Source organism: Ursus maritimus, unplaced genomic scaffold (assembly GCF_017311325.1).
Source record: "Ursus maritimus isolate PB19 unplaced genomic scaffold, ASM1731132v1 scaffold_32, whole genome shotgun sequence".
Taxonomy (NCBI): Eukaryota; Metazoa; Chordata; class Mammalia; order Carnivora; family Ursidae; genus Ursus; species Ursus maritimus.
This window is the reverse complement of record NW_024425786.1, coordinates 20765390-20777561: the sequence shown is the minus strand read 5'-3', so window position 1 is coordinate 20777561 and position 12172 is coordinate 20765390. Positions and strand designations below refer to the sequence as shown.

At 38.9% G+C, this 12172-nt stretch overlaps 1 protein-coding gene across 4 annotated transcripts in view; it reads left to right on the top strand.

The window, feature by feature from the left end:
* Positions 1-12172, top strand: part of EYA3 (EYA transcriptional coactivator and phosphatase 3) — a 95571-nt gene that overhangs the window by 69490 nt on the left and 13909 nt on the right. For all 4 annotated transcript variants that reach the window (XM_008694535.2, XM_008694534.2, XM_040619105.1 and 1 more), the window contains 4 exons: positions 3789-3872; positions 5269-5358; positions 7615-7673; positions 9968-10128. In XM_008694535.2, coding sequence (XP_008692757.1) covers positions 3789-3872; positions 5269-5358; positions 7615-7673; positions 9968-10128 — 394 coding nt within the window. The remainder of the gene's footprint in view (positions 1-3788; positions 3873-5268; positions 5359-7614; positions 7674-9967; positions 10129-12172) is intronic.

Sequence of the window (12172 nt, the reverse complement as noted above, 5' to 3'; positions counted from 1 at the left end):
GAGAACCCATTTAGTTTTTTTAATTGTGGTAAAATATACATAACATAAAATTTACCATTTAACCATTTTTTAAGCGTGCAGTTCGATGACATTAAGTACATTTACAGTGTTGTTTGTTACCACTGTCTATTTCCAGAACTTTTTCATGATCCCAGACAAAAACTCTGTACCCATTAAGCAATAACTCCCCATTCTCCCCTCCCATTAGCCCCTGGTAACCTCTCTTCTACCTTCAGTTTCTAGGAATTTGCCTATTCTGAGTATCTCATATAAGTGGAATGATACAATATCTACCCTTTTATGTGAGGATTCTTTCACTTAGCATGTTTTCAGGGTTCATCTATGTTATAGCATGTGTAAGATCTTCATTTCTCTTTATGGCTGAATAATATTCCATTATGTGTATATACCATGTTTTGTTTACCCATTCATTTGTTGATGGACACTAGTGGTTTTTTTCACCTTTGAGGTATTGTGAACAATGCTGCTATGAACACTGCTATCCAGATATTTCTTTGAGTCTCTTTTCAGTTATTTTGGGTATAAACTGAGGAGTAGAATTGCTAGATTATACGGTAATTCTGTGTTCAACTTTTTGAGGAAACAACAGAATGTTTTTCATAGTGGCTACATCATTTTACATTCCCACCAGCAATGCATGAGGGTTCTAATTTCTCCACATCCTCGCCAACACCTATTTTTTCTCTCTTTTTTTTTAATCATAGCCATCCTAATGGATGTGAAATGGTTTAGATTTCCATTTTCTTAATGACTACTAATGTTGAACATGTGTTCATGTATTTATTGGCCATCTGTATATTTTCTTTGGAGAAATAGCTGTTCAAATCCTATGCCCAGTTTTTAGTTGAGTTGTTTGGTATTTTGTTGTTGAGTTTTAGGAATTCTTTATATATTCTAGATACTAATCACTTACTAGATATGTGATGTGCAAATATTTTCTCCCATTCTGTGGGTTCTTTTTACTCTCTTGATAGTATTCTTTGATGCACAAAAGTTTTACATTTTGTTGAAGTCCTGTTTTTCTTTTATTGCTTGTGCTTTTAGTGTTAAAAATACAAGGTTATAAAGGTATTTACCTGTGTTTTCTTCTAAGAATTTTATTGTTGTAGCTTATAAATTTAGGTCTTTGATTCATATTGAATTAATTTTTTTCATATTGAGTTAATTTTTGTATATGGTGTAAAGTAAGGGTCTAATTTCATTCTTTTGCACGTGGATATCCAGTTTTCCCAGCACCTTTTGTTGGAAATATTTTCTTTTCCCCATTGAATGGTCTTAGCATCCTTGTCAAAAATTGACCATATGCGGGGGCACCTGGGTGGCTCAGTTGGTTAAATATCTGCCTTTGGCTCAAGTCGTGATCCCAGAATCCTGGGATTGGGTCCCCAAATCGCACTGGACTCCCCGCGCAGCAGGAAGTCTGCTTTTCCCTCTCCTGCTGCCCCTCCTCCCCCACTCATGCTCTGTCTCTTGCCCTGCTCTCTCTCTCTCAAATAAATAAAATCTTTTTTTAAAAAATTGACCATGTATGTTAGGGTTTAATTCTGAGTCATCTTGTCAGTTTCATTGGTTTATGTTTCTATCCTTTTGCAGGTACCACATTGTATTGATTACTGTAACTTTGTAATAAGTTTTGAAATCAGGAAGTGAGTCTTCCAACTTCATTCTTTTTTCAAAATTATTTTGGCCATTCAGGCCATGGAATATGAGATTCCATATGAATTTTAGGATGAGTCTTTCTATTTCTTTAAAAAGCACTATTGGGATTTTGATAGAGATTGCATTGAATTTGTAAGTCATTTGGGTAGTATTGTCACTTTAACATTGTTAAATCTTTCATCCATGAACATGGGATGTCTTTCCATTTATTTAGGTCCGTCTAATTTCCTTCAGCAGTGTTTTATAGTTTTCAGTATACAAGTGTTTTACCTCTCAGTTAAATTTATTCTTTTTTTGTTTTGTTTTTTGAGAGAGAGAGAGTGAGTGAGTGAGTGGCAGGGAGGGGCAGAGGGAGAGTGAGAATCTTAAGCAGTCTCCATGCCCATCACAGAGCCCAGTGTGGGGCTTGAGCTCACCACCCTGAGATCATGACCTTAGCCAAAATCAAGAGTCGGATGCTTAACTTACTGAGCCACCCAGCCATCCCTCAGTTAAATTTATGCTTAAGTATTTTATTATTTTTGCTGCTATTGTAAATGGAATTATTTTTTAAATTTCTTTGAGGATTAGTCATTGCAAGTATATAGAAATACAGCTCATTGCTGATTCATTAGCTCTAACAATTTTTGTGGATTCTTTAGGGTTTTCTAGATATGAGATCATGTTGCTTGTGAACAGAGATAATTTTACTTTTTCCTTTCCAGTTTGGGTACCTCCCCCACCCCTAACCCCCATCCCCACCCCCCACCCCAGTTCTTGCAAAATTATTCTGGCTAGAATTTCTCGTACTTATGTTGAATAGGAGTGATGAAAACAGGCATACTTGTCCTATTCCTGATTTCAGGGATAAAGCTTTCAGTCTTGCACCATTGAGTAAGATATTAGTTCTGGGTTTTTTACACACAGTCTTTATCATATGAGGAAATTCACTTCTACTCCTAGTTTATTGAGTGTTTTTATCATGACAGTGTGTTGAATTTTGTCAGATACTTCTCCTGCATCAATTGAAATGACCATTGGGTTTTTTCCCGTTTTCTTAAGGTAGCATGTTACACTTACTAATTTTTGTATGTTGGTCCATCCTTGCATTCTAAACAAATCCCGCAGGGTCATGATGTACAAGGCTTTTAATATGCTGCTTGAATTTTGTTTGATAGTATTTTTGTGGAGGATTTTTTTTGCATTGATGTTCATAAGAGATAGTGGTCTGCAGTTTTCTTGTAGTGTCTTTATATGACTTCAGTATCTGTAATGCTGGCTTCATAGAATGATTTAGGAAGTATTCCTTCATCTTCAACTTTTTGGAAGAGTTAAAGAAGGATTAGTATTAATGCTTCTTTAAATGTTTGGTAGAATTTAATAGTGAAAGCATGGGGTCCTGGACTTTTCTTTCTTGTTATCTTTTTGATTACTGATTTCAACCTCTATTAAAGGTCTATTCAGATTTTCCATTTCTTCTTGAGTCAGTTTTGGCATTTTGGGTATTTCTAGGAATTTGTCCATGTCCATCTAGGTTATTTGTTAGTATACAGCTGTTCATAGTATTCTCTTATAATTCTTTTTATTTCTGTAAAATTGATAATAACATCCCCGCTTTTATTTCTGATTTTACTAATTTGAGTCTTCTTTTTTTTCTTAGTTAAATCTAGCTGAAAGTTGTCAATTTTGTAGATCTTTTCAAAGAACCAACTTTTGGTTTCATTGATTTTTCTCTGTTATTTTTCTACTCTCTGATTTATTTATCTCCATTCTAACCTTTAGTCTTTCCTTCCTTCTGCTGGCTCTTTTCAGTTCCTTAAATTGTACAGTTATGTTATTGATTGAGATCTTCTTTTTTAAGGCATGCATTTTACAGCTATAAATTCTCCACTTTGTACTGCTTTCACTATAAATTATGGTATGTTGTGTTTTAGTTTTCATTATTCTCAAAGTATTCCCTAATTTTACTTGGGCTTTTTTCTTGATCTGTTGGTTGTTTAAAATTGTGTTGTTTAAATTTTCACGTATTTGTGAATTTTTTAGTTTTCTTTCTGTTAGTATTTCTTGTTTCATTCCATTGTATTTAGAAAAGATGCTCACTCATTATTTTTTATGTTTTCCTTTCTCAGCGGGTATTTCTATGGGACTTGGATGAAACCATCATCATCTTTCACTCTCTTCTTACTGGATCCTATGCCCAGAAGTATGGAAAGGTAATTTGAGTCTTTCTTTCTTTGTTGTAACTGTCCCCTCCTGATATGGGTAGGTAGCCAAAATCACTTTCTCTGCTACCTCTTTCTTACCCTGTTGCCCTTTCACTTTCCATGTAAAACTTCACCTGATGGCTTGTACCAGGCAGGCTACATGGTTAGGCAGTTTTGATAAAGCTGGATATTATACCTAGGACCAGTATTATAAGCTGAAGTTGTTCAAGAGTACTGTTTTATAAAGACTAAATATGGGAATGAAGCTCAAAACAGAGTGGAGTCTCAGGATTATATATCCCAAAGACTGATCTGTTAACCTTAAGTCACTTTTAACAGCCCAAACTGAGCATTTTATTTAGCTGAGTATGTGCCAAATATGTAATTTTAAAACATACATAAAACATAAAATATTTTTCTCAAGCGGATTACGTACCTTCTTAAACTAAATATACCAAACAGAATTTAACTTATTGAGTCATCAATACAAACATCAGAGTTTGTTGGGGGGGGATGTTTTTTTAAGATTTATTTTGAGAGAGAGAGAGTAAGAAAGAAAGCACACAGGAGGGGCAAGGGGAGAGGGAGAGAAAATCCCAAGCAGACTCCACACCAAGAGTTGGACATTTAACCAACTGTTAGCATCCAGGCGCCCCCGAACATTAGCTTTAATAGAGGGATAAGCTATATATTTCTACACTAAATTATCTCTAGGCTTCTATTTTTCAGTTCCTATGAGTAAATTTTATAAAAATACCTGCCTCCTTTGCTTTCTTACTATTCCCATTTATTTCTTATTGTCATTAATGTTTCTGTTAGAAATACTTTCCACAGGCTTTTAGTATCTAGGCTGGTGAGCTGACGTAAGTTCATATGCTACATAAGCTGATTATAGAAGCATATACAATAAGAGCACACATCCTCCACGTGAAGACCTGATGGTTCACTTTAAAGCTAAATGCATTGGTTTTCCTACAAATATTTAGACTCTTCAGCCTTCTTCACTTATTTCCTGGCTGTTGAGATTGTCAGATAACTGACTTCTGGTGTTATACTGTGTGTGTGTCTGTGTGTGTGCTCACATGCAACGGGGAGGCTAAAGGGAGATAATGAGTATTACAATAGTAATATTTTAGCAATAGTTAGCATTTCTCACAAAACAGGGAATTTCCGCCCAAATTGGTTTTTTAAGTGAGTTTTGTTTTCTGAAAACTAAATCTGGATACTTTTAACTTGCACAATCCCAGATTCTTCTAACTGTGAATGAAATTGCATAAGTAATAGAAGCACTTTTGTAGGCCTGTGTTGTTTTGGCCTTGACCCAGAATAACTCCGAAATATTTAAAGATTGGAACCAGTGCTGTTAGTACCAAATTTAAAAAAAATTTCTCTTATTGTCTTCTAGGATCCAACAGTAGTGATTGGCTCAGGTTTAACAATGGAAGAGATGATTTTTGAAGTGGCTGATACACATCTATTTTTCAATGACTTAGAGGTAAGCACTTTAAATTGTTTCTGTGCTTCAGTGAAGCATTTCGTTCAGTAACTATCTAGCCTCTGCTTATTGTATTTAGAGGAAGTGTGGTGAGAAGGGGTGGTTGTGGAGAGGCCAGCTGGCCACTTAGGCTTATATAGTCTTATAAGAACAGTGCCTTAGCTAGGTCACCAGTCTTGGTACTGGCCCTTAATTTTATTGGTTCAAAAATTTGATTTTTGTTAGCTTATTTGGAGGTAATCTAGCTCTAGTGGAAATGCCAGCCCTTCAGGCAAAACAGTGAAATGTAAACCAACATTCCTATTTATTCAGCTGTCTTAAATAACATTTAATAAGGTGGGTTTGATTCTTTGTACTCTTAATTATATTTTGACTATTTTTCGACTTTACCTTCTTAAAATATAATCTCTTGATGTGTCAGATCTATAAATGGCTGCTCTAACTCATTATAATTTATACATGCTTATTATCCACATATAGGTTAACCTTGATGTCCAGAATCATTTTATAGTTAGATGCAAGGAAAACCAGGAACACTGAGAGCTTCTTGGTGAATTTTTTTGGCTTTGACATTTGAGTTCACCTTTGAGGTGACCATGGTGTAGTGGCAAGAGCACAAGACTGGGAAGTCAGAAGACCAGAGTGTGAGTTCCAGGTTAGGAAAGTTACCTCCCCATTCTGGACCTCAGTTAAGCAGTTATCTTACACAAGAAACTAGTAACAGTTGTTCTGTCTGGGGGAGAGGATGTGTTGCTGGGACACACAGGTGGGTAGGAGCAGACTTGTCACTTCATGCCCTTTTGAGTTTCAAACTATGTACTACTTATATAACCTAGTTTTTAAAAACAGTGAAAATTATAAGTTAAAAAATAAGATAGTGGGGCACCTGGCTGGCTCAGTAGGAAGAGCGTGTGACTCTTGATCTCAGGATTGTGAGTTCCAGCCCCACATGGGGTGTAAAGATTACTTAAAATAAATATAATTAATTAATTAAAAATAAGATAGCATTTTATAAACACGGAGAGTAATCCTGTTTCTTTTTAAATACAGTGTAGTTCTACTCATTGGACAGTTCTCCAACAAATTGAATTACCAGGGCTCTAAACTCCAGTACCTTTGTCTAACCTCCACAATGCTTTAATCTTCCCCAACTTCACATGTTGATACGTTAGGACATCATAGTTTTTAGTCAGCAAACATATACTGAAAACGTACTTTGTGCCAATAATTATTGCCAAATTGTATTTGTAATGATTTTCTAGACATAGACCTCACTCAGGACTGAAAGTTCTGTGAAGAATTTGACCTGAATGTGTTCCTGCCCCCCAGGTCAGTGGTTCTCAACTTTAGGGGGCATAAGAATCACCTGGGGAGCTTGTTAAAAATGAAGATTCTAGGACTTCACACCCAGAAATTCTGATTCAAGTAGGTCTGGGGTGGACCCAAGAATATGCATTTTTAAAAAACTTCCCCAGGGGATTCTGATGCAGGCAAACCTCACAACATTGCCTTAGGTGGTGTCAGAGGAGTGAATCTCAGAGTTAGGCAGTGGGTGGCATTTTCCGTCCGTAGTAGCACGGACTTGGTGGAAAGAACCTTGGATTCAAATTGGAAGGCCCAGGCTCTTCCTGGTTTCTTTCTATCACTCACTAGTTGTATGACCGTGGGTCATTCATTTCACCTCACTTTTAGAACATGAAGAGATTAACTCAGGTGACCACTTCTAATTCCTAAGTTTGGATTTACAGATTTCTGTTTCAGTCGTTCTCCATTTTGATACCATACTCTACCAGCATCTGTTTCATCTGCAGAAATGTACTGGGTTCATGCTACATGCACATGTATGTAGGGCTAGACTGGAGGGGTACAGAGGAGCTGTAGGATACAGCTTGTGCCACAGGAGGGCTACAGTGTATAACAGAGCTTCACAGTCTAGTGTAGGACACAGACATCCCTGACTGCGTAAGGGAGCTTGTGTTTATACCCATGAGCTGTTGTGTTATACCCATGACCACTGCGAGAAGAGCATACCTGAGGGTCGGGCTGGGTGAGGAGATTTCATGAAGACTGTGGGACGTGAATTAGGCCTTAAAAGAAGTTGGACAGCAGGGGGGTAAGAGTGCTCCTCCACACGCAAGAGAGACTGGAAGGTATTTCATCATCTGCCATTGTTTGTGGTCTTTTTAAGTATGTCATGGTGGTGGTAGCACTTCTACTCCCTGGACTGAAATAGTGTGTGGTTTTGTCTTTTAACAGGAGTGTGACCAGGTGCACGTGGAAGATGTGGCTTCCGATGACAATGGCCAGGACTTGAGGTGATAGAAACAGTGATGTCTTAAACATCAGTATACCTGTTAGGCACGAGACACTGTCTAGGTTCAGAGGAAAACAAAGACGAGTAAGACATGGCCCTAAAAGATCTCACGGTCTATTAGTGGAGACAGATAAACAGAGTTCACAATGGACTGCGGTGTGCAGAGGTGACAGCAGGGAATGTGACAGAACATAGAAAAGAAAATAATTCTGGTGGCTGTGGGAGCAGCTGGTTGCCAGCATTGGAGCGGCCTTCTCAGTGCAGTGGAATTTGAATATGGCCGTGAAGAATGGGTAGCCATGACCGGGTGAGGAAAAAGCATTTCAAAGTAAAGGATACACTAGTTTCTCTTTGGCCAGATTTCCAGTCAGGAGGAGTGTGCTTCCAGACTGGTAGTTTCAGATACAAATAAGCATCAGGAATTTTACCAGGGAAACTACTTGTTGGGGGTCTCTTGGTGTCAGGAATAACCCTGTTGGGATCTCAGTGGCAAATGCTTGCTCTGTCTCCTCATTTCTCTCTTGGCTACTGTCTTCTCACCCAGTAGTCTTAGCGAATAATCCGAAAATTTATTTAGCTTCTATTTAAAGACTTTGAGAAAAAAAGACTGTCACATTTTTTTCATGTTAACTTGTTTTCATGTTTGTCCCTTTCGTAGGTTCTTCCCTGTGTCTGCCCTAAAATTGTTTCATCCATGAATTCTCAAAGATAGAGCAGAGCTGGGGGCGCCTGGGTGGCACAGCGGTTGGGCGTCTGCCTTCGGCTCAGGGTGTGATCCCGGCGTTACGGGATCGAGCCCCACATCAGGCTCCTCCGCTATGAGCCTGCTTCTTCCTCTCCCACTTCCCCTGCTTGTGTTCCCTCTCTCACTGGCTGTCTCTATCTCTGTCAAATAAATAAATAAAATCTTTAGAAAAAAAAAGATAGAGTAGAGCTGGACAGATCACTCAGGAAGGACCTAATGCTGTGGGGCTGAGAAAGATTACGAGGCCCCATGTGAGGAGCAGCGTCAGTCGTGTGTGTTGTGCTTGCACAGCCGTGGCGCGCACCATTCTAATGAGATTTTAGGAAAGTGCCTGGTCCAGAGCAGTTTATGATCTACTCTGAAGCCTAGTGTTTTTTCCCTCTTATACATGAGGCTAACCAGTAATCACCTAAATGTCTTGACAGCTTTATTTTCTTAGAAATAGAGTCTCATACTTATTGAACTCAATTTTGACTTCTGATTGAACCAAGTTGTCTCTAATTCTGTCAGTCATTTTTTTAAATTTTTACTTAGAAGTGTTCATCTCTCCCAGCCTATTTAACTGTATTACTTATGTATTGGCTCTGTAACAAATCACCCCAAAACTTAGTAGCTTAAAGCAGTAAACATTTATCATCTCATAATTTCTATAGGACAGGAACTTGAAAGGGACTTAGCGAAGTAGTTTTGAAGCAGGGTCTCTGAGATTAAAATCAAGATATTGGCTGGAGCTTAAAGCACGTGAAGGCTTGATGGGAGCTGGAAGACCTGCCTGCAGCCTCTCACACGTGGTAACAGGACGCCTCAGTTCCTCACTACGTATGCCTCTTCTGGGGCAGCCCAGGTGTTCTCACGTGACAGCTGACTTCTTTCAGAGCCAGTGCTCTGAGAGAGAGCAAGAGAAGCCTGTGTCTGCGTTCTGACACCATCACTTCTGCCACATCCTGTTTACATTTAAATGCACTCCATACCCATAGGGAGAAGAATTAGAAGAGAGGAGTATTGAAGAATTTGTGGACATTTTTAAAGTCACGACTATGACCCCTGAACTTAATATACCAGCTAACATCTCTGAAGAACATCTCCGTTGTACCTTGCACTTACTAATATTGGGGGGTTATTCCCTTCCATTTTTTCTTCACATGTTTCTTCACTTTACATAGTTGCCATCGTGTGTGTGTGTGTGTGTGTGTGTGTGTACACGAAAATGTTATATTCTGGGTTTGTTTTTGTTTTTTTCATTACAAGATACTCTGTCATTAATGAAAAGATGCTCTACTCCCAAGACAACCTCTAGGGGATGCTGGTGCTTGAATGGGCCCTGCCNCTCTTTCCCTCTCTCTCCCTCCTTTCTTTGATGGCAGTAATAGGGGTGAAGTAGACAACTAATGGAAGATAGATTCTGACACACAGAGATTAAGGGAGAAGGTTCTCACAGCCTTTAAACTTGATGTCAGATGCCAGGAATAGGACAGAGAACCCCAGGTGGGGTTCAGCACAAAACCGCATACGGTGTAGATATTAATTTTCATCATCCCCTCTCTCTGCAGCAACTACAGTTTCTCAACAGATGGTTTCAGTGGATCAGGAGGCGGTGGCAGCCATGGTTCCTCTGTGGGCGTCCAGGGAGGTGTGGACTGGATGAGAAAACTGGCTTTCCGCTACCGAAAAGTGAGAGAAATCTATGATAAGCATAAAAGCAACGTGGGTGGTAAGTGTGGCATACAACCAGTCTGGTATTCTGTTTCCCTCTTACTTCCTGTGTTCTTTTCCAGGGATTCCTTAGAACTCCCTAGCAACTGCTTAGGAATTGGGGCCACGATAACATTTGCCACGATAACATTTTAACTTTGTATAAAAAAATTGAAGTTTGATTGAAACTCTTTGAGGAGGAAGCTCTGTGTTTCTCATGGACTTCTCTTAGCATAACTTTGCAGAGTTCTCTTGTTCTTTTTAGACAAATACCTTTTTAAAGAAACGTGTTCCAAAGATTATGTTTGACATATGTTTTATTCTGGAGTCACAACTATTGTCAATAGTAGTTAATAAGTTGCCATGTTTTTTGACTGATTTATGTAACTATCAGAGCAACTCAGGTAGAACGAGTGACTAGATTTGTAATGGATGGAAAACTCGGTCCAGAATTAAAGGTTGGCAGTAGCCATGTGTTGGACCTTGGAATTTCTGCCCAGAAGTATCTCAAATATCAGGTGTCACTATGCCTAAAATTCTGTTATTTGAAATTAATAAATTAGCCGTAGATTGTTCAAATTAGAAGAGACATTAGAAATCTAATCTTGAGTCCCTCATTTTGCATTTGAGAAAACACGTTTATCATGAGGGTGCTGAGGACAGCTTACCCACGGTCACAGCTGGAATCCAGTCCCCTAACTCTTGTTCCAGTGCACTTTACATTCATGCGGGCCCTTTCTTTTCTTTTCTTTTTTTTTTAAGTATGAAAGATGTATATATGTATTTATTTATTTTTAAAGTAAGCTCTGTGCCCAGTATGGAGCTTGAACTCTAGATCAAGAGTCGGGTGCTTACTGACTGAGACAGCCAAGTGCCCCAGTGCAGTTCCTTTTTTAGTGATGTACCCTTATGAGAAAAAAATTTTAAGCTCTGGGGGTGCCTGGGTGGCTCAGTTGGTTAAGTGGCTGCCTTCAGCTCAGCTCATGATCCCAGGGTCCTGGGATCGAGCCCCTCGTGTGTGTGGGGGTGGGGGGTCCCTGCTCAGCGGGGAACCTGCTTCTCCCTCTCCCTCTGCCTGCCTCTCCCCCTACTTCTGCTCTCTCTGTCTCTCTCTCTCTCTGTGTCAAATAAATAAATAAAACCTTTTTAAAAAATTTTTTAAGCTGTGAACCATCACCCTCAAAGATCTAATACAAAATGTTGCCTCAAGTTTCAGGGGTTCGGTAGACTGTGCAGAGGTGTATTACCCCAGATCCTCCTGCCGCACCATGCGGCCTTACGCTGTGGCGCAGAAAGTAAAGACAGGGCTTCAAAGATAATTTGGTTCATTTCTGTGAGAGCCCCAGTACCAGATAAAAAGCACAGGCATCTGGGCTTTGGGAATTGAATTTGCTTTTTTTAGATTCCCCTTTTTATGGCCTATTTTCTTCTCATGACTCAGAGCCAGTACTTTATTTTGGCAGCTCCATCTTTTTGCTTTTACTCTCTCCACACATTAGCCTTTCTTTTGTTCGTTTTCATGTACAACCTAAGTATCTGATCCTTTTTCTGTTCGTTGAGTGCCAGGACCTGGTTTCCTGAAGAAAGTGACATAACCCTCTGTGAGAATCCCCTGAGCCTCTTCTGGGGAACATATTAAAAGTAATGTCCACCTGTATTTTGTAAAACAGGAATGAACAGAAGTGCCACATCATATTATTAAGGAAGTATGTGACATGTGTACTTACGTGTATTCCACACATGACATATAGGTACTGGTTTTGTTGTTGTTTTATCAGAGACCTTGAGAGTCATGTAATTCTAGGCTTGCATTGTGAAACCATCAATCTGAAAACAAATTATAGACCCTTCTCCTCAGAGAAATGCCTTCTGTTTTTGTGAAATATTTGTGATAGAACATAGGATTTCTCCTTTTACCTTCACTACAGAAAATACAGGGCCAAATTTATTATTTGGACATTATAATTCAAATGTCTGATAACATGCTCCCATCAGAGGAAGTCTGTACTTAATTGTCTGATCTTACGCAGTGTTTTAGTCTCTTCTTGGCTGTAGTTGTTGCA